We start from the raw sequence: 26,377 nt of genomic DNA, 5'->3' as shown, positions 1-26,377 counted from the left end.
AAAAAAGTCATTTTAATGGTGGCAACAGCCTGAAAGTGATCGACACCATCATGTGTTGGTAAACTTGTATGCTTCACTTACTTACATACTTTTCTCCCAAGTTCACTGCTTTATGAATGAGAGAAACGGACATTTTTCTTTGGTGTAACCGACACATCCAAACCAAGACTTCCTGTTATGTCCATGTGTCACTGGGAAAAGTAGATTTTTAATTATTGCCACATGACAGCGATGGTCATCTAGCAGATTTCTTGAAAAGCGAGCTCTCTATTTGCCCAACACATATTGTTTTTGCTTCATGCAACCAAAGCACGCTCCAGCGTGGCTGATCAATATAAACACAAGCAAAAAGCTTCCTGTCCTTTACCAAGACTTTGTGCGAATGCATCTACCTTCTGTTTGTAGAGGCGAGCAGAATAGTTTCTGAGCCTATGGCCACTCAGAAAGTTAAAAACCAACACTATGCTAATGCTGCAGCTTTATATTGAACGCATTCACAACACTAACATCTAGTTTTGTAACGCTATCGCTAATGTCAGGGAACATTTCCCCTGATATAATAAATCAGTTAAAACATGCTTCCCAAAACGTATTAAAGTAGAAAAATGCACGGCAAAAAGGACTCTTCTTTTATTTCCCCTCTACAAAAAAAGGTATCAAAGAGAAAAAAATCTACAAAAATAAAAGAAAAATGGAAACTTTTTCCTGGGAAATGTGATCCTTTTCCAGGGAGGTGACAGACTCCCTGCATCACTGAAAACAGTAGGATAGATGAACAACAAGAACAAAAAATTGGAAGGGTGAAGGTGACCAGCTGACTATATACCTTTTGAGCATATGAATTCCCCTGGGAAATACCACTGAGTGATATTTACTCACCGCGTGGGTGAAATCACCCCATGTTAGTGCTTTAGGGTCTAAGCAGACAGCAGCAGCCACATTAAGCTGTTAAATGACGAGCTGCATGAGACCGTTTTCTTAGCAAGGTGTTGTTTTTATCAGACTGAAGCAGGATTAAATCAGATCAGCCGCACAGCGATGGAAAAACGCCACATACGTCACGATAATGACAACCCTTTCTTTTGGTAGCTCTTGCTCCGAGACCTCAGTGATCTCCAGACTTTTATAAGACCTTTTGTATGCCTGAGTCAGTAAAGGTTTCACAGCTGGAAGGTCAAATAATAAACCTCAGGCTACGTGAATAAGAGACAAATGGAAGGAAAAGATGTGGAAAAATGACGTCTTTAATTCCACTTCATCAAAACTGTAAATTAGGGAGGCACTAACAGTCACTGTTATTAAATTACATGCAACAGACTTGAGGCACAACAGTGCTGCATGCATTTCAACAAGAGGAGTACGTCTACTTGACTGTCCAGCAAACTATGACTGTCGCAGACGATCCTGATTTTAGCACAATTAAATACAAAACCCACTTATCCCCCAAATTGTGACGCTTTAAATGTGCTCTAGATAAGAACTGAATGCAATGATTTGCAAATATTTTATGAATAGCTGAGAAAATGCGTAATGTTAAGAAAAATGGTTAACTGGCCAAAGGTGAGTCACATGACTGGATATAAAAAGAGCCTCTCAGAAGTAATGCAGGGCAGAGGTTCAACAATTTGCAAATTGTCGAATAATTTCAGAATAATGTGCTTCAATATCAAATTATTAATACTTAAAATATGTCGTCATCTACAGCGCATAATATCAAAAGATTTGGAGAATCTGGGGGAATCCAAAGATTCCTATTGGTTGTCTGTGATCTCTGGGTGCTCAGACGGCGCGGCATTAAAAACAGGAATGATTCACTCGTGGAAATCATTCCATGGGCTCAGGAACACTTCCACAAATTCATCCACAAAATGCCAGTTAAAGCTCTACCGCGCAAAGAAGAAACCACACGTGAACAGGATCCATGATTTATTAAAGGCAATGAATGAAAAACAAATGGGGATGGAGTGCGTAACAAGGATGGATTTTTTGCTGTTGTTTACTTTGCTCTCTCGTTGCCTCTCTCAAAGGGTGACCCCGGTCCAAAGGGAACTAAAGGATACCCTGGAATACCCGGCCTACCTGTAAGTATTCAAACAGTTTGCTTGTTTATTTTTTATTTCATGCCCACCATGCAAGATGCATTTTAGGAGAAATTTTGATTCAGGAGACCTTCCTTTTTGTCGCTTAATCACAGGGACCCTTTGACTATCCTGGAGAATATGGAGAAAAGGGCATTCCTGGATACCCCGGGAGCAGAGTAAGACTCTGCGCTTTTTGGCTTCAGTTAAAGTGCATTTAGTGACATTACTGTTTGAAATTCCTTCCTTATTTCCCTTTGTGAGGGGAACTCCTCTCACCATTTCCTCTTCTTCTGTGGTGGGTGTTGTTTGTGTTTCTGCCAAGCAGGGGGCTCCAGGGTTTAACGGACCGCCCGGTGTTCCAGGACTGCAGGTAGGGTTTGTAAGACTGTAAGCACAGAGTAATAGTTCTCACATTAATTATGAGCCACAGAAAATACTCAGCTGGCTTACAGGTGAAAGTAATTGTTTCTTTGCCTTCATCCCCACAGTTATCCTCTTATATTAGACACATGGTCTTTCCTACATAGAAGAGGAGATCCATCTACTGTTGTAGTAGATGGATCTACTATATGGATCAAATATAATTTTACCTTTATTTAGTGAATTGGGGTTTCATGTAAAAATGTAGTTGATGGTCTTAAATCATAGAAAAAAAGAGCAACACATTTGTTGCCCTTACTCCATGTTAAGAATCATATTCATGTGCATTCACAACCAAAAAGTCCCACAAAAACCAAGAAAAAATACAGTACATACTTCGAAGTACACTTCAGATAACCTCATAATATCTATAGGAAACTCAGGAGTTACTGCATCCTCTTATTTCCTAACTCATGACAAAATATATATATTATTGTCAACACAGACACCCCTGCTGCATGGCATGATAGCCATTAGTCTTTAAACCTGTACAGTATGTTCAATTTAGATTAATTTTTCTTCTTCTACCCAGGGACCCAAAGGACGTCCAGGCACCCCAGGCTCATCGGGCTACCCAGGATTCAAGGTAGAATCACTGTTCCTCTAAAGCAGATGTATGGTACAAGTCGGGTATTTTCTTACAGCTGTGTTTTCCTATATCCTAATAATTATAAAGAGACATCAACATTTCTTACTAAAAAGAAGTTTTATATCATTTGTAGTGAACCTGTGAATTTATAACACCACAATATATCAGATCCACACGCCGTAGGCATAAAGGCAGCAGCTGAAAGGGCAAAGTTTGTATAAAGCTTCTCTGCTATTTCACCAGCAGATGGGGCTACTGTGCTCACACTGATGGTAGCAATTTTTATTGCTCTATCTGTCACATATACTACTCTTGTTACAGAGGTAATGACAACTTGTAAAAGCGGATATTTTTTAATATAAAACATTAACAATAATTAAATTGCCTAATCACGGATCTTCATTTATAGACACTATCCTAGCTTAGCAGTTACAGGACATTTCATTAAACCCTTTTGACTTCTTGGTAACATATATCTAATCAGCTGATAATATGGCAGCAGTCGTATTTGGACATGTTGACATGGTCAAGATGACCTGCTGAGGTTCAAACAGAGCAAAGAATGAGGAAGCAAGGTGGGTGAAGATGCCTTGTTAATATCAAAGGAGAGCGGCTTGACTACTCTGAGCTGAGAAGAAGGCAGTAACTCAACAACCGCTCATTACAGCCAGAAGAGCAAACGAGCATCACTGAAAGCACAAAATGTTAATATCACTCTGCCACAATGACACATTTTCAGATACACCCTCTGGGTTTTATGGTTAGCTAACTGAAAATGGTTACTTATCTATATGTTGGTTTAGAGAGATGATACCATCAATATTTCTGCTCTAACCTGTTTTTTGGGTACATCTTGTAGGGAGACCAGGGAGACCCCGGACCCCCAGGACCTAGCTCTTTTGTTAATGGGGGTTATGCTATTCAAGGTAACACCTTGAGTTTTTTTTACACATGTGTTCCTGTGAACCACCGGCCCTTTAACCACCTCTTCTGTGATTGGTTGCAGGACCTCCAGGGGACTCGGGTTTACGTGGCTTTCCAGGACCCCGGGGTGACCAGGGACGTCAAGGCTTTCCAGGACCTCCCGGCCAACCAGGACCTGATCGTTTTGGTCCAGGTAATACACACAAATTCACACTGATCACGGAGGATTAACCACCATCAGTAATGATCTTTAGACAACAGAAGCTGTCTGTGCACACAGGTCTTCGAGGTCCTCCTGGGCCCAAAGGTGTAAAAGGAGAAGTGGGTGACCCCGGCTTACGGCCCACTGGTTTTGAAGGTTTCCCAGGACTCCCTGGGCCCCCAGGTCCCAGTGGCCTTCCTGGACCTCAAGGCCCTCCAGGTACATTTACACAAAAACAGCAGATAAAGCTCTGTGGTCCTTCCCTCTCAGGCAAGCAGAAGTAGAAACCGAATATTTGAAAGTACAGCTTTATTTTTATTTCCTCCAAATTTTCTTATACATGTTTGAGCTTTGACTGTTGTGTAACTTGTGCTCAGTTTCTGTTACTGTTGGGGTTACGGGGATTGAAGCAAAATATTTTTCAGTATATAAAAAATAGGTTTTTACATTTTAAACACAATAAAATTCAACTACTCGGTAGAAGTGAAAGACAAGACATAGAAACACTTTCAAATATAACAGCTGACTGACTTTGCTGTCCTTCAAGGCACAAACGCTGAGCCCTGCTACATCTATCCTGATACAGGTCAGTCCTACAGGTATCCCAAAGGCAGCCATATTTCTTTGAAACTCGCCAGCAACAATCATGCTGCCAAAGTGAAATTCAAAACCACAGACTCAACTTTCACAGCCAGCATCTAGCTGCCACAATGCTTTATTTGATCACTTCTGTGCTGTGGAGGGAGCGGTTGTTAGTATAGAGTGTAGCCAGCTTCAGTCTTGGATATGAGAGGCTCTCTCTACTGATCCAAGCTGCTTCTCTCATCTCTGGTGACAAGGTGTCGCCTGCTGTGAACGTAATTCACAGATCTCACGTGGACATTAACGCTTGCTAGCAAAAGATTTCTTTAATGACTGTTTATTTGTAAAACACACACATGGAAACACAGGAAGAAACAGTCTGTGTAACATACTGGAAGGAAATCATTGGAAAAACAAAAGATGATTTCACTGGCATGGAAGATGACTGTGTTTGGGTATTTTCTTTGCCGGGGTAAGGCTCCGAACTGCAACAGGCTGTGCATGCTGCTTCTGGTGAGTAGCTCTTAACCATGACGGTCGATGTAAAATCACTGAAGGGGTTCATGTTGTTTTACATTTTAAGATGACAAAAAATAAGCCTCTCATCTTGCAACAGCAGCTTAAATCTTTTGTCGAATCTGGAAACCAAACAAAGCAAACTAACCTGATTTTAAACTGTGGCTTCGAGCCGCACTTCCGCTCTGCTGGCTTGAGTAATTCCTTTTCCGGTTATTGAAAGCTTGGTTTCAAAAGCAGAAGCAATAAATCAGTTCAAGAAACTTAAACAAGTATAAAGTGTTTGTGTAAAATCTTAAAGTAACAATTTGTGACTTTTAAAACTACTTTGCGGTCAGTGTAACCTCTAATGGGTGTAGCTTTGCGTGTGTGTTTGTGCAGGTGACTCTGAAGGTCTACCAACTGCTCCCCCTGGAGGCCCCGGGCCGCCTGGTCCCACAGGATTTCCAGGAAACATTGGTGCCAAAGGGTTTAGAGGTACACGCAGATATGCAGACTTCATGAAATGAAATGATTTGTTTCTCGCAAAAAATATATTTAAATCATCGCGTATTTCAAAATGAGTCAAAATTGTTGTCGAGAAGTGAAGAGGTGAGTGAGGAGTTTACCCACACAGTAATAAATGAAAAGCAAGCAGCAAAATACAAATACGAAGCATTGGTATCCAAGGAAACTAAAACACAACTGGAAATGGAAGAAAAAGTGCGACAATCTACAATTCTTAATCCCGCCGTCCTGCAGGCGACCCTGGTGACTGCAGATGTTCTGGAGGAGACTTCTCGGGGTTAGATGGACCACCTGGACGTCCAGGAACCAATGGCAGTCCTGGCCTGCCTGGGGTGAAGGGTTTTCTTGGAGACCCCGGTTCACTAGGCTTCAGTGGTCGTCCAGGACCTAGTGTAAGCAAAACTCTGCCCTTGATATGACTTGAATGGGAATTATTAATAATAATCATCATCATCATCGTATTAATCATAATGATAAGTAATTTAAATGCATGCATACCAGTTTCTGAAGTTTCACATTTCTGTAACTTTGCAGGGTCCTCCTGGTCAGCGGGGCTTCCCCGGGCGTAAGGGAGAGAAGGGGGCTCCATATTACCCCACCCTAAATCTGGGGTTGAAGGGAGTCATAGGAGATCCTGGACCCAGAGGACCTACAGGTGAAACAGGAAATCCTGGAAGAGACGGGCTGCCTGGCTTCCCTGGATTTCCTGGACCCCCAGTGAGTCCTTCGAAACACAGTTTACATATTAGTTCATCTGCAGAAAGATTTTCATTTAATACGTTTTTAAAAAGACGTCCAAATGACGATCATTGTTTCCTCTTTCCTCTCATATATTTTCTGTCCTTTCATTTCGTGTTTTCCCCTTTCTTCTTCTTTTGTTTTTCGTCTCTCGCTTCTTTGCTGTCTTTTCATCTCATTCCCTTATTTCATTTCTTCTCCTGTATAATTTCTGTGCCTTTCTGTTCTTCCCCTTTTATTTTGTATATTATCATCTCTTTACTTCCTTTTTCTCTTTTCCTTCCTTTTATTTTCTTTTGTCTTCTGTTCTCTCTCCCACCTTTTCATTATCCTTCTTTTGTTTTACTCATATTTTCTACCACTCACCTTCTTTGCTTTCCCTTTTTTGCTTTCTTTACTTTCTTTTTCTTATATTTCCTCTAACTTTCCTTTTCTCCTTCTTCTTGGTTTTCTCTTTCCTTTAATGGCCTATCCTCTTTCCTGTTTCCTTATTTTCCATTCCCTCTTCCATTTCTCACCTTTCTTTCTTTTCTTTTCTTTTCTTTTCTTTTCTTTTCTTTTCTTTTCTTTTCTTTTCTTTTCTTTTCTTTCCTTTCCTTTCCTTTCCTTTCCTTTCCTTTCCTCTTCTCTCCTCTCCTCTCCTCTCCTCTCTAGGGTGATGCAGGCATCGGCTCAAGGGGAGAAAAAGGATTTCAAGGGTTTCCAGGTTCTAAGGGACGTCCTGGAGGCCCTGGTGAGCCGGGCATTGGCTATGATGGAGCACCCGGCTTGCGTGGAGACCCTGGAGAACCCGGTATACCTGGTTCTCCAGGTATACCGGGTTCACCTGGAGAGAAAGGTAAATAATGGTGTTTTGAGTGTGTGTCCGTGAGACAGAGAATGACAGAAAATATGTGAATGTGTGTCATACAGTCTTCTTCCACAGGGCGATATCCACACCACCTCATCCCATCACTGTCCATCCTCAGCACAACAGTTATCGTCCTCACATGCTAGATCATTATAAGACCTCTGTGAGGCAGCCTGTCCAGGACTTGGACAGAGCTTGTGGCTCTTGTTAGATTTCCTCTTCCAAAGCAGCTTCCTGCTCTCCGTGTTTCCTCGGCTGCAGCAGCAAACGATTAACGAAATGATTAACGGTCTCCATTAATGTACTTACACACTTCACCTGCAGCCAACAATCTATAAACTGCTTCCTTAATGGAATGATTGATGCTTAATGATGATGATGTATTTGCTGATTAAGCTAAAACGACTGTGCTTGTTTAGTCTCAGAACAGGTGAGAAGTTTGATGTTTGCCATGTCTGGCTTTTTACCCAAAAATCTGCTGCTAAACTAAATTTACATAACCAAACCAAAACATAGTTTATGTGTGTTTTTTCCTTTGCAAATCTTTTTTTTTTTTTTAGCTTATCAACAGTCAGCTTCTAGCTACACTTTTCAGTTTTTTGCTACAGCCACAATGAATATAAAATGATGGCGGCAGCAGACGCCCGCATCTTCCTGAGACTAAATGACACAAGCCTTTCGGCAGCAGCTGGCCACTCATCTTTAGTATGAATGTGTGCTTTCATACCATGACGACTGATTAATTTTTGCTTTTAATATGAAGGTTATTGTCGCTGGCAGGAGTTAAGAGAGAACGAAGTGTTTGGATGCATCGCTGGCGCACAGATGCCCCTCCTTCCTCTCTCTCCTCTCATGTTGACGGCAATAATCTGTTTTTGCCTGAACTGAATGAACTTATTGCTGATTTGCTGATACCTGTTGTGATGAAAACCCAACTCAATGGCTTTATTGGGGCATGCAAATCAACCTAAGTGGCTTTGTATGCTGCCACCTTCTGCCTCTCCCTCTCTCTCTACCTGTTTTTATCTCCCCCATCCATCCATCCCCTCGTCTCTCTGACCTCCTTTGTGCATGTGTATCTATCCAGGTGAAAGCATCTGTGAAGGGCTTAATGACGCCGAGGAGGGACAGGGTGGGTAACTGATTCTTTTATCCACCAGCCAGGCTAGTGAGCCTTCGACAGAACCTCTAGAGTTAGTTGCAGGCAGACGAGCAGCTGGTGGATGACTATGCTGCTGCTGTTTACAATGGAAGCAACCTGTTTGGTCTGTCTGATGGGTTTCAAAAAACGAGCATTCCACATTCAATGAATGATGCTTCAATTATATGACTTTCAGAAACTAGAGAAACTTTTTAGGCCAGTAAACCTCCCACAAACAGTTGGGTCCAAAGTTATTGCAATAGTGTGTAAAGAACTGTAAATGTCATAATTCATGAAACTAAAACAGAGAGAAAAGAAGACATGGTATCAATGATGACCATTAAAAATATAACCATGGGTTTTGCTTTAGTCAAGCCTGTAGGACCTCGAAGATAGAAAAGGGAAAAATTACTCAGTATATTTAGGGAGACAAAATAACTTGTGATCATAATCCAAACCTAAGCCTATAATCTGGTTAAACAAAAGTTGTTGTCTTCGTTCCCTAATTGCCAAGATTTGGGCATAAAAAGAAAGAATGATTCTGATTGCTTGGGGTTATAGTTAAGCTTAGGTTTGGCACAGATGATGACTTAGATCTCAGAGGGTTAATGATGTGATAGCCTGGATGTAAGCCATTCATTAGCTTTGGGTTGCCAGGTTCTGCATTTTCCTAAATAGCCCATGTTTATCCTTTTTATCATTCTGCCCTTGTAATATTAGTAGACCCTTGGTAAACACCTAAGAAACTCCAGTGTTTCTGCAGCTCTGTCAAAAAGCATTGTGTCAAAGATATTTTTCACAGTCTGGGAGCCCAGACTATTGTTTGAGGTCTTATTACAGCTTATAAATGTTTCATAAGGGAAGTCTTTTCAGAAAAAGCCCCAGCCTCCTTTAATCATGGGAAACATAGTGCACTCTGGAAACTACTGGCTAACTGTCAATCATTTGTTCATGACGAGGCCGATGGAAGCTTCTCGCTCCCTGCATCTTCAGGGTTTCCACTCAGGCCCAGTCAGTCAATGATTGACTGTCGAGCTTCAGGGCTGTTTATACGCGCTCGGCTTCCAATCAAAGCTGCTGAAATCTTGCGCATGTTTTCAAGCCAAACCTCTGCTAAATGCTTTTAATTAATGAATGAAATGAAACACAAAACCTGCACTGGATTTCTAATTCCCATTATCTTCTTAATATAAAGAATTTGCTTCTAACTCCCTGCACAAAAAGTCTCTGTTGGCGTGAGTGGAGGCGATAGACAATCAGCACCTCAACAAAACATTCACTGAATATAATTATCCAACATTTTACTGTGTCACTGTGTTTATCTTGCAGTTATTTATAATAATACATTATCACATATGTCTACCATGGTGTTAAAGTTGATGTTTCACTATACTGAAGTCTTTGTTTGTATTTAACATGTGATTTTGACCTGTGCTACATTGCGCTACTTCAACTCTTTGCCCTGATTTGATTAGTTGAAAAGAATACACAACTCTAAAACTCTAAAACTGTGTATATATATATAAATAGGTATACATTTGTAGATGTGCTATTATGTGTCCAAGTGTTCACTCTAAATGTGTATTCAAGTGCTTGAGGTCTGAATGCTAACCTGTGTATGACTGCTACCAGGACAAACTCTGGCTTGCGTATTTACGGGTGAGGCAGGAGACCCAGGCGATTCCGGTTTCCTTGGACAACCAGGTACGATTTAACAGATGTCTTATGGTGATTTTACAGCCTTAAAGCCTTAAACTCTATGATGATCACAGTTAGGCACAAACACACACACACACACACACCTTTACACCATATGTTCTCTGATTGGCTGCCTATCCCTCTCTATGACATCACGGATCCAAGAATAAATTGTAGTAGTTTAATTTTACACAAGATGACCTCAACATTTCAAACGTTGCCCATGTTTAATGCACCAATCTACCAATGGAACAACAGGAAATGGAGAAAAGCATAATAGGTCCTCTTTGCATGCACTTTCACATTGTTCATTTGTAGATACAGGTGCAAATTGCATGATTTTACTTTGTGGCTCTAGGTTTTGTAGTTGATCTATTAAGATTCTCAATCAGTGTTTACAGAAATAAGATGAATATGTTCATTAATAATTTTATGAAACAACTTTGTCTGTATTACTGCTTGTAATGTTGTTGTGACTATTGCTTACAAACTGGGGAAACAAATCATCAGAATGATTGTGCCTCTTTGCCAGGTCTTAAAGGTAAACCAGGGCTGCAAGGGCCCTCTGGACGTCCAGGGTTTGATGGCCCCAAAGGAGAAAGAGGAGACCCCGGCACCGGAGGCGTGCGTGGACCTGAAGGTAAAATTGCGTGGTGGGGTTTCTCTGTACCAGACTGCAATAAGACATAACATGCAAAAGTCAAATAATTACAAATGAAACTCAAAGTTTTTTTTATTGTAATGTGAATTGAATTGTGTAATTAATTTAATTATCCTCTAATCTCTGATTTAGGCCTTCTTATAATGCAATTACATGGCAGGGATAGCTGGTGTGTTTATGAATTGGACCCAAAATCAGACACAAGATACAAAAGAAATAGAAGAACGAGGCAAGGACATGAAACTGAATGCGAACATGCAAAAATGTAACTGTGAAATAATCAAAACATGAAAATGAGTATGAGCATGAACATGAACCCGGACAGTTGGAAACTTTGACATGAAGACAACCAAACAGCCCGACACTCAACAGAGGAAGATGGGCGACTTAAACACACCGAAGGGTAATGCTGGAAGTGGAAACAGCTGGGGAAACACAGCTGAAACAAATAAACATGACGCCACAGGGGAAGCAAAACTAAACACACTGAACATGGAAACAAGACTTACAAAATCAAGCAGGAAACATAATGGAGCATAGACACGACAGCACAAGGGTGACAATTAGAACATGGATCAGAAGGGAGAGACTAATGCACTGGCATAAATGAAAGTGAAAACACAGAGGACGAGACCGACTACACAGAGGACAGGAAACGACTCGTAAATCAGGAGACATTGATGGAACAAAAACTAGAATAAAACTCAACTAAACCCCAACTAAATAATAACACCAGAACTTAATATTATCTCAATCTTAACATAATAAAATCACAAATACAAAATAAACCCAAAACACCGGGTCACAGACCCAGCCCCTGACAGCTTTTTCTTTTGCTTCTAGTGCTGCATTTATGATTAGGCAGTTACTGGAGGCTGTGCCGTAAACAAAATGACATGTTTAAAACATGTCAATAAACATGGAGATCTTGAAATGTTCGCATTGCAGGGGCCACGTCTACAACCATGCGCATGGGCAGGTGATGTCTTCAAAGCAACCTTGGTGTTTCAAGATGGCGTTAAAATGGCAAAAAGACAGTCAGTCTGCTATCACTTTGTGATTAAATAGGATCAAGTGGTAATTACATGCAATCTGTTTGTGATAGCAGACTGATTACCTGGGACAAATTGTCAAAAAATCTGTTCACATAAACTGCTTACATTCAGAGTGCACGCAGAACTTCATCTGAAATCAAAAATTCTGAATTTCCCCCACATTCAGTCTATCGATATTTAATCTTTAACCTTGATCTTTGGCGGTTTCCTGTCCTTAACCTTGGTTGGTTACAACTTCCTGTCACAGAGAGAGTGATAGAGAGGGTGCTTCCAACTTCACTGTTGTGCATTTTAATGCGTTGCTCGGGATGTCATTCCCTGCAGGTTTCACTGGACCCAGAGGGGACCCTGGTATTCCAGGTATCCCAGGGCAGAGTTTTGATGGGCCCAGGGGTAAGGACGGTCTCCCAGGCCGTCCTGGAGCCAAGGGCCAGCCTGGAGAGGTGCTAGGAGCTACACCTGGATTTCCTGGTCAGAACGGTTTACCAGGAATTCCTGGAGACAAGGGCCAGCCGGGAACACCTGGAGGACCTGGAATGCCTGGTGGGTAGCAGGATTTAAGTCAGTTACTTATTTTAATAAAAACAAATAAAAACATAGTATTCGATGGGTGTCCTGAAATAACAAATGCCAGCTGACTTAGCATTTAAATGCTTCTGCAAGCAACACTTTGTAAACAAAGTCTGTTCTTGAAGGGTTTGATGGACGTCCTGGTGCTCCTGGTCGGAAAGGAGAACGCGGAGTTAACGGTTTTCCTGGTAATCCTGGCCTTCCTGGGCTTCCAGGTGACCCAGATGGTCGCATTCCTGGTCCACCTGGCCCTGATGGTAGTAAGGGTCTGAGAGGACCACCAGGTGAGAGAAAGAAATGATTTGGGGGTTTTGTTATATTTTTTGCACATTTTACACTCGAATTTGTACCTTTGAGAGATTCTTAGTGTGAATTATTGCAAAAGAAGGTGAAATATGACTTTGTTGTGATCTCTACTGAAATCCTTCACCTCTCATCCCTGCACCAGCTCTGGTTCATTCCTCTTTTGTTCACATCGTTCTTTCACAGTCTCCATCATCACAGTTGCCCGTTTGAATCGTGTTGTTTATCAAACACTGCATCACCCACGAGAATGTCTTCTCCCTCTTTGTTTTTGTATTGTTGTATTTTTCCATGTCTCTGTTCTTCCTCCTTGTCACTTTCATCTTTTTTCCCAACACCACCACCACCATCATCATCTCCATCCATCCTCTCATCCCTCCATCCTTTTTTTGTTGGTGTTGGGTCACTCGTTATAGGCTGCCCAGGTGAGACACTCTTTCCCTCGTCCCATTGTCCATCTCTCCTCCCTCCCAGCCGCGCCACCCTTGGCTTGCATTTCCTCCATCCTCTTGCTGTTGGTGTATTAGAACAAACACTTGAACTGCTGCCTTCATTTCTCATCTGCGCTGCACACAAATGTCCATCTCCACAGTGCAGTCGTGGAGTCTCGTATGGGGTGTAACACCACGTCTCTGGAAAAAAAAGATGGTAAAGGAAAGTAATTAATATGAAGGTGAATGAATACAGAGGCAAAGTAAAACATTAACGCCTATATTATTTATTATTTTCAAATTATTTTTGATTAATTGAATGGCATATTAATTTATTTATGTAATTTTTTTTTTGTTCTTTATTTATTTTTGTCTTTTGGGAGGGGGTGGAGCAGCTTACCTCCTCCAAATATAGTGTTACCTCATTATCTAAGAGACGATGACTTTTGCCTATGTTTGATGAGGTGCTTCATCATAATCGTGCCATTTGACTGTGTTTGCATCAATAACTATTTTAAAGTACATAAAACTATGATGCTAGAGGAAATGACATCATCACACCCCACAGAAAGACTGAACCAGATGGATATTTTGTAACAGTTCTGTAAACAAAGCATTTCCGCAGGAAATGTGAAAACCACTGTTTGCTGTTCTTACTTGCAGAAACGACTAACCTCATTGTGAACTAAGTGTTTCTGTCTAATCAGTTCCAGATGTGTTTGATGAATTAACTGTAACAGGTTTGTGTGAAAATTGAAGATTTGGGGGCAAACGCTGTTTAACTCAAAGCTAGAAGCTTTTTATTTTACACTCTTGAAGGGACTTCTTATTTTCAGCGCATCCTTGCATTGATCAAAAAGTGATAAGCTGCAACTTTGCAGCACAGATGTGCTGAAAATGGGTTCATTTTTTAAGAATGTAAACAGTAGCAGTTAGTGTGCTTTAGATGGCTTAACCTTGCTAGTCTGGAATTGCACTCAGAAACGGTATGATTACCAATCGGCTGGTTCTCCTGTAATGTGAGTATCAAAATTAGCCACACTGAGCTTTCATGTCTCTGCAACAAAATCTGCAATCTGGGTGCAATTACAGACCAATCGCAGCAATGAAGTATTGTAAAGAAATGTGTGATGGCATTGTTGTTGCTGTTTGCAAGGCTGCTTTAATATGTGTGTTAAAAGATAGAAAAACTAGCTTAAAACCTGATTGTTCGGAGGTAAGTGTATTCATCATACAAAAGATAATAATACATATTATTATATTATGATACAGTTATGGTCAAAAAGAAAGATTAGCCTCTTAAATTCTAAGGTTGTACCTATAAGAACATAATAAAGATAGTCTGGTCCTTAGCAGGTCTTAAAATTAGGCAAACACAGCCTCAGATGAACTACAAAACATGTTGCATTGTGTATTTAATAAACAAAAACAAAAGCAAAAAGAAGAAGCATTGCGTAAAAAGTGTAGGAGCGGTCCTACCAGCAAATTCGCCTTCAATCAGTCCTGCAATGCTCAGTGAAAATGTGCAAGAGGTACGTCTCAGACTCTACAGGGCTCAGTTGTCATGTTAAATGTTAAAGGTCATTAGCAGAGATGGGCAGTAATGCGTTAAAAGTGATGTAATCCAATTACTTTTTCAAGTAGAGAGAAAAGTCAGGGATTACTACTACAAAAAAGTAATTAGATTACTGTTACTTTACCGTACGCTCAATGTGTTACTGCGTTACTAAGTAACGAAAAAAAAGGCAGCAGACTAATTACACGGAGGATAACGAGATGATGGGAAACAGAGGGAAACACAGCTGGAACTAATCAGACATAACAGACAGGGAGGAAGCAAAACTGACAGGACAACAGACTATCAAAATAAAACAGGAAACATGAGACACACACACTAAAGCATGGACTAACTGAACACAGGGAACCAAGGCAGCGAGAGACACGACTGGGAAACAGATGAATAAACATGGAGACAGAAGTTAGCATGCGTGATGGAGCATCGACACAGGGGAGACATGGAAACAGAACCAATGACTTAAATGCTCTGTTCAGCTGTGCATAAATTAATTTCTGTAAACCTTCATGAACTGAAGTAACGCTGTCAAGAATACTGAGCCAAGATTATTAGAAAATGATGTGACTGATAAAATCATGCAGAACATTATCAAGTTATTGTTGCTAAAGGTGATGCTAACTACTATTGACTTTTGGACTACATTATGAAATGTGTTGCTGTTCATTTGAGGTTGTATTTGTGTAATTTTAAAATCTGGTAAGCACCCGAAGACTGCATGCTTTTCCAGATAATTAGCCAGCAGCCCTTTTTCCATGTGTCTGTATGAATGTCAGATTGTTGTCAGTGTTTTGTTTTTCTCACTGTCTCTCCTTCCATTATTGGCAGGTTTCCCTGGTCGGAAAGGAGAAAGAGGAGAACCAGGTTTCCCAGGGCCTGCTGGGATGAAAGGAACTCCCGGACGACCTGGTGCTACTGGGTTACCAGGAACAAGGGGACGCCCCGGTTTACCAGGACCAGGGACTATAGATGGAATTCCAGGAACGCCAGGAAGAAAGGGTCTGCAGAAGTAGTTTTTTTGTTTTTTTCCAAGGCCACATTTGTCATTTTTAGTGGTGTCGTGTTAGATGTTGATCATGACTTTACTGACTATGATGATGGACAGAGTGATCCTACTGGTTGACTCCCACATTATAAAGGCATGGTTGGGGAATTCATATCACCATTGTACGAACATCAGTAATACGGTCAGTGCTGCAATGTACTGATCATGGTGTGGTGGTGAACAAGATTACTTTTTTAAGATTGTTCACGGAGTTTTTAAGACAGCCTGATAACAATGAATTGCAAATTCTGGTCAAACAATTCCAAGATATCTCACAGTGTTAGTAGAAACCCAGATAATTAGGTTAGACAATATGTTTGCATGATTTTTAGGGCCAAGTTCAATGACCTCAGTTTCATCAGAAGTTAGAGGTCATCAAGTCTGTATGTCTGTAAGACATTCCTGCCGTTTAACGCACACTTTTGCAGGTTTGTGTCGTCAGGCTTTGAGGATAGATAAACCTGAGTGCCATCTGAATAACAAAGAAAATGTGTGCTGTACCCTTGAATGATGCTGCCTAAGGGAAGCACGACCTCTCAGTTCATTTTAATTCTTATTAGCGCAATAGAGCCAACCAATGACGGGCAAACGTTTCACTTTTTTTCTCTGCTTCATATGTTTCAGTTACCTGTCCAGTATTACTGACATTGTCACTGCCATTCTGCTTTGTTACAGATATCATAATAGTGACTAACTACGCTAATTTCCACAGGTGACAGAGGCATCCAAGGAATGATGGGCTTCCCTGGATTTGCAGGACCTCCTGGCAGTTCAGGATTTCCCGGAGTGAAAGGACAGCCTGGAGTGCCTGGAGCAAATGGACGCCCTGGGTCGCCTGGATTCTTTGGAACTAAAGGTAAAATATCCCCCACAGGAATAAGTGTACTGATCCTGGGCCAATAAAAGAATGAATTAGCAATGCTGATGCTACTCCTTGAGGTTATCATGAGGCAAACTGTGTGACATGGCTAAGCATGGCTACAATTCCCTCACTGTTTGTTTTGTTCCCGCCTAATACTTGGCTCTGTCACAACAGCATCTAAAGGGCACTTGCTGCAAACAATCTCACATGAACAAGTTAGACTTTTAATGGCATCCCAGATATTTAGTTTTGTACATTTGAATTCCATTTGTCCTAAGGCATTCCCATTGGTTGGTAGGTTTCTGCAGGGCTCACACCATTAGATGCTCATCCTAAATTTTGGGCACCATGAGAAGTTTTTCAAAGACTGTGTTTGGTTGAACCACCACAACAACCGTCTCTCATGATGGGGACCCCTGTTTTGGAACCACGTCATCAACATTTTGGTTATCTTTCAGGGCCAAGAATTTATCAATCAAGTTGCATGAACTTTGGCTTTGCACCAACATTCCTCTGTTTTTACTTTGGCAGGTGACAGAGGATTACCTGGTCCACCCGGATTTCCTGGTAGACCTTTTTCAGCTGAGCTTGTAGAGAAAGGAGACATCGGAGACCCTGGAATAACCGGCCTTTCCGGCTTTACTGGACCCAGAGGTAACATGGTGCTTTGTTTCTTTCAGAACGTCACCGGATAATCTGAAGGGCATAAATTAACTGCAGACTTTATTAGGATCTTCTGGTGAATTTTAAATCGTTTAGAGAAGAGATTCATATTTGTTACATATTTTGTAAAATAAGAAATTTTTTCATAGATGAGGACTTCAACACTGAATTGGTGGATGAAGCTGAGAGGACCAACACAATAAAGAGGGCCGGGGCAGTGACTCAGATTAGTGGAAATACTGCCTCGCAGACAGAGAGCATCTACGGTTGCCTGTGTTGGGATACCTCTCAGCTTAACAAACAAACAAAATATCTGTACTGTGCTCTTAAAGAAGGGGGAAATTATCAGTAAACCCCTAAAACAGCATTTTGTTACATGCTGAAAACATGCTGTAAAGTTTAGCACTTTGATACGGGAGTCTCCAGATACTGACCTTCAGAGCCAGCCCCAAGTTCCCACTAGAGGAACTGCAGCTGTTCGCACTTCTGCAAAATGTAGGCTCTCTAATGAAGAATTTAACTGCTTTTTGCTGCTGTGAACATCCATCACCTTGTGTTACAAACTCTGATCTTTCTCTGGGTTAACAGGTGACAAGGGTCAGCCAGGAGCTCCAGGTCGTCCAGGACGACCTGGAGCTCCTGGTTTCCCTGATCTGAGTAAAGGGCTGCCGGGAGAACCTGGCCTTTCTGGGGAAACAGGACTTCCAGGCTTCTCTGGACAAAAAGGAGAATCTGGAATTATGGGATTCCCCGGCACTGTGGGACCAAAAGTAAGAAAAGATGCATATACATGTAGCAAATTTTGCCAGGCAGAGATTAAAATTCGGATGTTTGTTTGTTTGTTTTTAGGGCAATAATGGCTTTCCAGGTTTATCTGGAAGGCCTGGAGAAGTTGGTCGGCCTGGTGCCAAAGGTAAGAGTACATATTAGTGCTGTTGGATATAACGATATGCATCGGATGATGATATGAGAACATCTGTATTACACTATCATTTGTTTTGTTGTGTCCCAAAATAAACTGTTTACGGCAATATTGTAGTGGCTATATTAATTTCTAATAGTTCTCACGTTCTCTTCTATTTAAAAAAAACGCACTATGCATGGGCAAGCGACTGTTTTCATGCATTGTTGTTTGCAGCATGTGGCTCCGCCATCCGCTTGTTTATTTTCCACATAAAAGTGTCACAATAAAGCTGAAGATCCTGTTCCAACTTTTCAAAATAAACTGACGCGATGATAATATACAGTATTCTCAAACGTCAAATTTTGGAGTATGTATTAATGAAAATACCTCAAATAAGGTACACGACACCCAGCTTCACGCAGGTTGCCCGAGATTCACAGAATTTACAGAAAATGTTACATTTTTGTGATTTATATCGTTGTCGGGACGATAAATGTGTTATATCAGGATATGAGATTTTGTTCATATCGCACAGAACTAGTACATATGAAGTCTACCATCAGTGATAAACATCTTCTTTACATCTGTTCATAATCAAATCAAACATCCATTGACTTAAATGCTTTTTTCTCTTAGGACTACCTGGAGAAACTTTTGGTTATCCTGGAGCACCAGGACTTAAAGGCCGACAAGGAGATTCAGGGATCCCAGGTAAGACTCACCTTACTCGGTTACGGTGAAACTTTATTTGTCATGGCCATTGATCAGCAACCACTGATCAATGGCCATGAGTACCATTCACAGAGAGTTGGGGAACGGCTGCAATCACAGCATTGTAGGATGGTGAAAGATGTACCCTTAGGCCCCCTCCTCGATTCAGAGATGGTCTTTCCCTTTTCACATCTCTGTAAATAAAGAAAAGCATTCAGCATCACATCACTTGTAGTCTTGTTGTTGTCATATTTTATAAACTTGTTGACATGGATCAGAATTTACATTTCCTTTATGTTTTATTTTTAGTAAAATAAATATATTTAGTGCAGGTGAAGAAATTCTTAGTACTGTGGGACAAGCTTTTTGGGAGATCAGAGTTGGTCTCCAATCTCTGATTTCTTCAGAAGTTTTATAACATTTTAAATATGTCGACAGGCGACCAAGGGAAAGTTGGTGAACCTGGCAATAATGGATTTTCAGGAAATCCAGGTTTCCTCGGACAGAAGGGGATTCCTGGTGAACAGGGACGGTATGGAATAATGGGTGAGTAACTCCTAAGAAAACAAAGTCCTGTTGCAGTAATTCCTTCATGACGTCGTAGAGATTTGTATTTACAGAAAGTGTTGAGATGTCGTTTTTCTTCTCTGCAGGCTCTCCTGGTTTCCCTGGACCAAAAGGTCAGCCTGGATTGCCAGGAATAGGAAGGGGGCCTGATGGGCTTCCTGGTCGGCCTGGATTCCTTGGAAATCGTGGGTTTAAAGGTGAAAGGAAAAAAGAAAATCCACTACATTCATACACTAATCTTACAATGATTTTTCCAAATGAGGTTAAAAAAAATGGTCTTTCCAGTGTTTTTAATGTTTTGTTTGTTTGTTTTATTTTTGTTGTTTTAGGTTTTCCCGGACCACCTGGTTTGGATGGCCTTAATGGCCTAGCAGGACCTAAAGGCCTGCCTGGAAACCCAGGCAAGAATCACATTTCACGCACCAGCTGATTCTATATTTCTTGCTTTATTTCACAGCTCACTACTCACTCAGTACTCAGTAAACCAAAATGAGATGTACAATAAGCCAGATAATCCAAAGCTAAAGCTAATCTTAGCATGATCCAGTAAGAATAGATGAATGTATCAAGTAGTTAAGGCTCGATAACTGAGGAAAGATGAGCAGTTTTGCATTTTGGCCCTTTGTGTGTCTGCAGAAAAGTTCATTATTCAAAGCTGTGAGGCATACTGCTTTGGCAAAGCTCAACCTTTTCGCCCTCTTCATCAGGGTCAACATACGTCTGATTGTTTTAGGCTTGCAAAGATGAAAGATTTAACAACTTTATGTTTTTTAATCTAGGTGCAATTCTGGGAGGTAGCCCTGGCCTTTCTGGTAGTCCAGGGTTGAAGGGAGAAAGAGGTGTTTCCCAACCCGGTGTTCCAGGGTATCCCGGCCAAAAAGGACAAAGAGGAGAACCAGGTGAAATAGACTTCAATGAAATCAAAAATGTGCAGATTCAATGTGCAATAATATATATAGCAATAGATTTTTTTACTTTCTGTATATCAGGTCCTTTTGGATTGAAAGGGAGCCCGGGTATCCCTGGACCTCCTGGACCCAGATCAATAGAAAGCTTTCCTGGACCTACAGGAGATGCAGGTCTCCCTGGACTGGATGGACAGTATGGTAAATACATTTCCTTAATCAACTTGGATGATTTTGTTTTCCATTCTCTTCTTTTTTCACATTTTTTTATTTTTTCCCTTTATATTCTCCTATACTTTTCTATGCTTAGTTTTTCTTTCTTTTCCCTTTAACGTTAATTTATTCAACCTTCCTTGAATTGAATTTCTCTCTTCCTCTCCTTTTTTCTTTCTTACAGGTGTCCAAGGTCCTCCAGGTCTTCCCGGCCCACCTGGTCCAGGCACAGCTCAGGGAGACAGAGGTGACCCTGGTCTGCCAGGCTTCCCAGGGAACCCTGGTACAAAGGGTGAACCAGGATTACCTGGAGGTCCTGCATTCCCTGGCAGACCTGGTTTAAAAGGTGGAGTATGGCTAAAATACATGGCATGAACTAAAAATGCTGCTTCTTCTTTTCTATGTTTGCTCCTATATGTTTTCAATTTTTTCAGTTCAGTTCAGTTCATTTTTATTTCAAACATTTCAAACATGTGCCTTCACAATCATTACAAAATATCATTCCATTATTTGTTTGAAAAGGAGTAGGCTGAAGTATTTACTTATTTGTCCCTACCCCCTCAAGTTTTACCTCTCATTCATTTAATTTTTTTTTGTCTTAAATTAAACAAACAACATATGAAACATATGAAACATATGAAGTAAAACAAAACATAACATACATAAATCAAAAACAAGAAATTAGCAAGCCCCACCACAGTATAGTTTCTTTCATATGAAAAATACAGGATGTGTATATTTGCAGATACACAAGTTATGGAAAAACAACAAACCAAAACAAAACAAAAAAACAACCAAAAAAGAACCGCAACACCATTACCAGCAACATTACCATCCTGGGTTAACCCCGTTTTCTTCATTCTTATACTTATTTAAAATTAGGTTTTTATATTTTACTTTAAACTGTTTTATGTTTTGACTGTCTTTTATTTCTTCTGTTAGACTGTTCCATAATTTAACTCCTGCAATTGAGATTGACATAGTTCTTAAAGTTGTTCTAGCACTTTGTATTTTTAAATTCCATTTCCCTCTTAAGTTATACCCACCTTCTCTTTCTATGAACAATTTACAGATTTCTTTGGGAAGCAATTTATTTCTGACTTTATACATTATTTGCGCTGTTTTAAGCTTCACCAAGTCTTGGAATTTAATAGCTTGCATTTTGACAAAGAGTGCATTTGTATGGTCCCTGTACCCTACATTATTTATTAATCTAATGGCCCTTTTCTGTATTATAGTTATTGTTTGTGTGTTACTTTTGTATGTGTTTCCCCAGACCTCTACACAGTAGCTCATATATGGCAGTAGTAAAGCACAGTATAAAATGTGCAGTGCTTTCTGATCCAACATATGCTTTGCTTTTCCCAGGACGGCAATGCCCCGTGCCAATTTCCCCCGAACATAAGTAATGTGTGGCTTCCAACAGAGCTTGTGGTCAATGATCACCCCAAGAAATTTTATTTCATTTACTCTTTCTAAATATACATTGTCAACACATATTTCTACTTCGATGTTTTTCTTTTGGTTTCCAAACAACATAAATTTGGTTTTATCTAGATTCAATGATAATTTATTTATATCAAACCACTTCTTTAATATCGTTAATTCCTGTGTGATCATCCCCAAAACCTGTGGCAACTCCACACCTGAACACAGTATATTTGTGTCATCTGCAAATATTAAAAACTTTAAAATCTCCGATACTCTGCAGATATCATTTAAGTACATAATAAACATTTTTGGACCCAGTACTGAACCTTGAGGTACTCCACAAGCTATATCCATCAAATTAGATTTATATTCATTTATTTGTACATATTGTTGCCTATTCCCTACATAGCTTTTTAACCATTCCAAAACCACTCCCCTAAACCCGTACTTTTCCAGTTTTTTTAATAGAATTTCATGATTAACAGTATCAAACGCCTTCTTTAGATCTAAGAAAACTCCGAGCGCATACCTCTTATTATCCATACATTCCGTTATCTTTTCCATTAAATCTATCAGTGCCAAAGCTGTTGATCTGTTGTTTCTGAACCCATACTGACTATCTGTCATTAATTCATATTTTTCCACAAAACTGTCAAATCTTTTTATGAAGAGTTTTTCCAGTATCTTAGAGAACTGGGAGAGTATTGACACTGGTCTATAGTTTGTAAAATGATGTCTTTCACTGGTTTTGTAAATGGGAATAACTTTAGCAACTTTCATTTTTTGTGGAAAAACTCCTTTTTGAAACGACAAGTTGAATATATATTTTAATGGTTTTACGATACCATCAATAACTGTCTTTACCGTTACCATATCAATATCATTCCAGTCTGTACTGGTTTTGTTCTTAAGTCCTCTAACTATGTCATAAATCTCTTTCTCTTCCACTGCTCTTAAAAACATTGAGCTACTATTCCTTTCAATATTTTCACCAGTGTCCCTTTCTATTCCATCAACCTTTATTTCTTCTGCCAGTTTTGGCCCTATGTTTATGAAGAATTCATTAAAGCCATTTACTATCTCCTCCATGTTATTAATACTTCTTGTCCCTTCTATAAAGTATCCAGGGTAATCATTATTCCTTGATTCATTTTTGATTATTCTGTTTAATACATTCCATATATCTCTTGTGTTATCTTTATTGTGTTCTAACCTTTTAATGTAATACTCTCTTTTACAGGATCTCATTATATTAGTTAATTTATTTTTGTAAGTTTTATACTTCATTTCAGTTTCTATTGTTCTCTTTTTTATGAATTCTCGATATAAGGTATTCTTTTTTTTGCTGGCATTTTGTAGTCCTTTTGTCATCCATGGTCTTCCTGCATAGTTGTGTTTCCTATTGATTTCAATTACTGGGCAGTTTTTATCAAGTAATGTGTTAAATGTTCTTAAAAATCCTTCGTAAGCTTTATTAACTTCTGTTTGTTCATATACAATATTCCAATCTTGCTTTAAAAGTTCATTTCTAAGACAATTTAAGGTCTTCTCTGTTCTTATTCTTTTGTAAATAATCTTATGTCCATCGTTGTTCACTTTATAATGGCAATTATACGATGCAAAGACTGGTAAATGGTCACTTATATCATTGATTAACAGCCCACTTTTTATCTTTCCTTCTATTATATTTGTAAATATATTATCTAATAGAGTTGCACAATGAGATGTTATTCTGGTCGGTCTTGTTATCAGTGGAAATAAACCTATGCTGTACATGGAATCAATAAATTCTTCTGTACTCTTATTATGATTTGGATTCAATAAGTCAATATTAAAGTCCCCACAAATAAACATTCTTTTCTGATTTATATTTGTAAATAAGTCCTCCATATTATCCTTAAATATCTCAATCTTAGATCCTGGTGTTCTATATATACAACTGACAATTAGGTTTTTCCTTTTTTCTATAATTATTTCCACTGATAAACATTCCATCACTCCATCAATAACAGTTGTCATTCTTCCCATTCTTTTGTACTTTAGGTTTTTATCAATGTAAAGTGCCACCCCACCTCCTTTCTTGTTGATCCTGTCTACATGAAGGAATTCATATTTAAAAAAAGATAAACTGAAACATTATGTATTTGCCATTCAGGACAAAAGGGTGATGGTGGTTTTGCTGGAATTCCTGGTGTCCAGGGTTTTAGAGGTGACTCTGGTTTTCCTGGAAGCAAAGGAATGGCAGGAATTAGAGGTAGGACAGCATAAGTCTTTAGTTTCCCCCACTCTTTTCCCCACAATTTCTTCTTAATTTTCTTCTACCCTTTATCTTTCCTCCATCCCTCTTTTTCTCCACCCTTTCCCTTCCAGGGTTTCCAGGTCCAAAAGGTTTGCCTGGAGTCATATTTCCAGCTTCACTGCCAAATGGGCCATATCCACAAGGTGATCCAGGTTTCCCTGGTGAAAGAGGAAGCCCTGGTAACCCTGGAGAGCCTGGTCAGTCTGGTTTTCCTGGGCGTAAAGGTGAGTTGAAGACACAAACAAAGTGTGTATCTGCATCCACTTAACCTGAACAGAGTTACGGGGGCACCATTATAACAGAGACATCCAGACTTCCTTCTCCTCAGTCATTTCTTCCAGCTCTTTTGGGTGAGTCCATCAAGGTTTTCCCAAGCCAGCCAACATACGTAATCTCTCCAGCATGTCCTCAATCTGCCTCAGGGCCCTCACTGAGAACACCTCACCTACGAAGCACCTGGGACGGACCTTAGTCAGATGCCTGAACTACCTCAACTGGCTTCTTTCAATGTCAAGGAGTAATAAGGGACTTCTCCAAGTGTCTTCCAAGTGGCTGAGCTCCTCATCCTGTCTCTAAGGCTGAACCCAACAACTCTTGAGAGAAAGCTCATTTCCACCTCTCGTATCTGCGATCTGATTCTTTCAGTCACTACCCAGAGCTCTTGACCAGGCCTTATTCATGAGTAAGAGTAGGAATGTAGATTGACCAGTAAATCAGCTCTCTCTTTATCATGATGGACCAATGCAGCATTCACATCACTGCAGATGCAGCCTGAATCCATCTGTCAGCCACCTGCTCCTCTCTCCCCTCACTTGTGAACAAGACCCAGAGATATAAGAGGGAAGTTACTTGTCCCCTACCCCAAAGAGGCACTCTACGCTTTTCCAACTGAGGACCATGGCCTTGAACTTTGAGGTGTTAATTCTCATCTCTCCATGTCTCCTTTTGCCATAAACTGCCCCAGGTGGGATTTGAAGGGGACCCGGGGCTCTGCCGAATGTTTCCAGCACACCCTCGCTGTCTGTTTGTGTGTGCCTGTCCTGTCTAAAATTCCAACCTGCCACCTGGTCCAGCTCGTTCTAACGACAGCTCTACTCCTCTCTTCACCCGAGTCTCCAGAACATACAGCGGCATATCTGACATATCTGATTATGCAATTACAAAGTTGATCATTGACCTTCGGCCCAGGAAGTCCCAGTGCCAGGTCCACTAATGGACTCCCATATATTCGAAGATGGCGCTCAGTAAGGGTAAGCTGTCGTTAGAGCAGATGTCCAATGACAGAACACCTTTCGGGTTCAGACAGACTGTTTCTCCCAGTCAGGTCCCCGACCCTGTCGTCCTTTAGAGAAAACTCCCAATGTGCATGTACCCAGCCAAGGGATTGCAAGTATACTCAACAGCTCTCACCAAGGGCAGCTGCAGAGTGGAGCAAAGTACAACAACTCTGCATGAAACTGTTTATGAACCCAACCTGTGCATTGAGGCAAGTTCCACTATATCAAGCCGGTATCTCTTGGCCTTAAGCACTAGCTCAGGCTAGTGACATTTCATGTACCCAAAGTCAGTTTTAGCAACTCGGGATCAGACCACCAACCACAGACTTTCAACCACTGCCTAATCCACTCTGCATCAGACTCCTCCTGCAAGTAATGTGTCCACAGGAAGGGTGGCCTCATGGGCTAAACCCTGACCACCATTCACTTGCTGACAATGTTCTCCTCTAGGCTTGGCTCAAGTATGGGGCCTTTTTAGCTCCAGCCCAGCCAAGGAACAATGTTCCAAATGGTTTGCGTGATTCAAACTTAGTTTACCCTTTTCACCCAGAATAAGTTGCTTTGGGAGAACATACCAGAGGTTAATTGCCACCAACAACATAGCTTCTACGACACACAAATCCCTCCATCACAATAAGATAGCATTGGAGGAGCGTTAT

At 40.4% G+C, this 26,377-nt stretch overlaps 1 protein-coding gene across 4 annotated transcripts in view; it reads left to right on the top strand.

Moving 5' to 3' along the window:
* Positions 1 to 26,377, top strand: part of col4a6 (collagen, type IV, alpha 6) — a 149,753-nt gene that overhangs the window by 119,488 nt on the left and 3,888 nt on the right. For 2 of the 4 annotated variants that reach the window (XM_076881509.1, XM_076881514.1), the window contains exons 14-44: positions 2,028 to 2,081; positions 2,195 to 2,257; positions 2,407 to 2,451; positions 3,034 to 3,087; positions 3,950 to 4,016; positions 4,097 to 4,207; positions 4,295 to 4,435; positions 4,764 to 4,802; positions 5,696 to 5,791; positions 6,056 to 6,213; positions 6,356 to 6,538; positions 7,214 to 7,397; positions 8,497 to 8,541; positions 10,183 to 10,254; positions 10,781 to 10,888; positions 12,289 to 12,507; positions 12,660 to 12,818; positions 15,670 to 15,840; positions 16,599 to 16,742; positions 17,280 to 17,402; positions 18,000 to 18,181; positions 18,261 to 18,324; positions 18,952 to 19,026; positions 19,465 to 19,572; positions 19,680 to 19,790; positions 19,923 to 19,994; positions 20,373 to 20,492; positions 20,583 to 20,699; positions 20,896 to 21,057; positions 24,298 to 24,396; positions 24,513 to 24,665. In XM_076881509.1, the coding sequence (XP_076737624.1) occupies positions 2,028 to 2,081; positions 2,195 to 2,257; positions 2,407 to 2,451; positions 3,034 to 3,087; positions 3,950 to 4,016; positions 4,097 to 4,207; positions 4,295 to 4,435; positions 4,764 to 4,802; positions 5,696 to 5,791; positions 6,056 to 6,213; positions 6,356 to 6,538; positions 7,214 to 7,397; positions 8,497 to 8,541; positions 10,183 to 10,254; positions 10,781 to 10,888; positions 12,289 to 12,507; positions 12,660 to 12,818; positions 15,670 to 15,840; positions 16,599 to 16,742; positions 17,280 to 17,402; positions 18,000 to 18,181; positions 18,261 to 18,324; positions 18,952 to 19,026; positions 19,465 to 19,572; positions 19,680 to 19,790; positions 19,923 to 19,994; positions 20,373 to 20,492; positions 20,583 to 20,699; positions 20,896 to 21,057; positions 24,298 to 24,396; positions 24,513 to 24,665 (3,499 nt within the window). The remainder of the gene's footprint in view (positions 1 to 2,027; positions 2,082 to 2,194; positions 2,258 to 2,406; positions 2,452 to 3,033; positions 3,088 to 3,949; positions 4,017 to 4,096; positions 4,208 to 4,294; positions 4,436 to 4,763; positions 4,803 to 5,695; positions 5,792 to 6,055; positions 6,214 to 6,355; positions 6,539 to 7,213; positions 7,398 to 8,496; positions 8,542 to 10,182; positions 10,255 to 10,780; positions 10,889 to 12,288; positions 12,508 to 12,659; positions 12,819 to 15,669; positions 15,841 to 16,598; positions 16,743 to 17,279; positions 17,403 to 17,999; positions 18,182 to 18,260; positions 18,325 to 18,951; positions 19,027 to 19,464; positions 19,573 to 19,679; positions 19,791 to 19,922; positions 19,995 to 20,372; positions 20,493 to 20,582; positions 20,700 to 20,895; positions 21,058 to 24,297; positions 24,397 to 24,512; positions 24,666 to 26,377) is intronic. The other 2 variants (XM_076881522.1, XM_076881524.1) reach the window with 2 other exon arrangements.

Source organism: Maylandia zebra, linkage group LG3, assembly GCF_041146795.1.
Source record: "Maylandia zebra isolate NMK-2024a linkage group LG3, Mzebra_GT3a, whole genome shotgun sequence".
Taxonomy (NCBI): domain Eukaryota; kingdom Metazoa; phylum Chordata; class Actinopteri; order Cichliformes; family Cichlidae; genus Maylandia; species Maylandia zebra.
The sequence above is the reverse complement of the archived record's forward strand: the minus strand, read 5'-3'. Positions and strand labels throughout refer to the sequence as shown.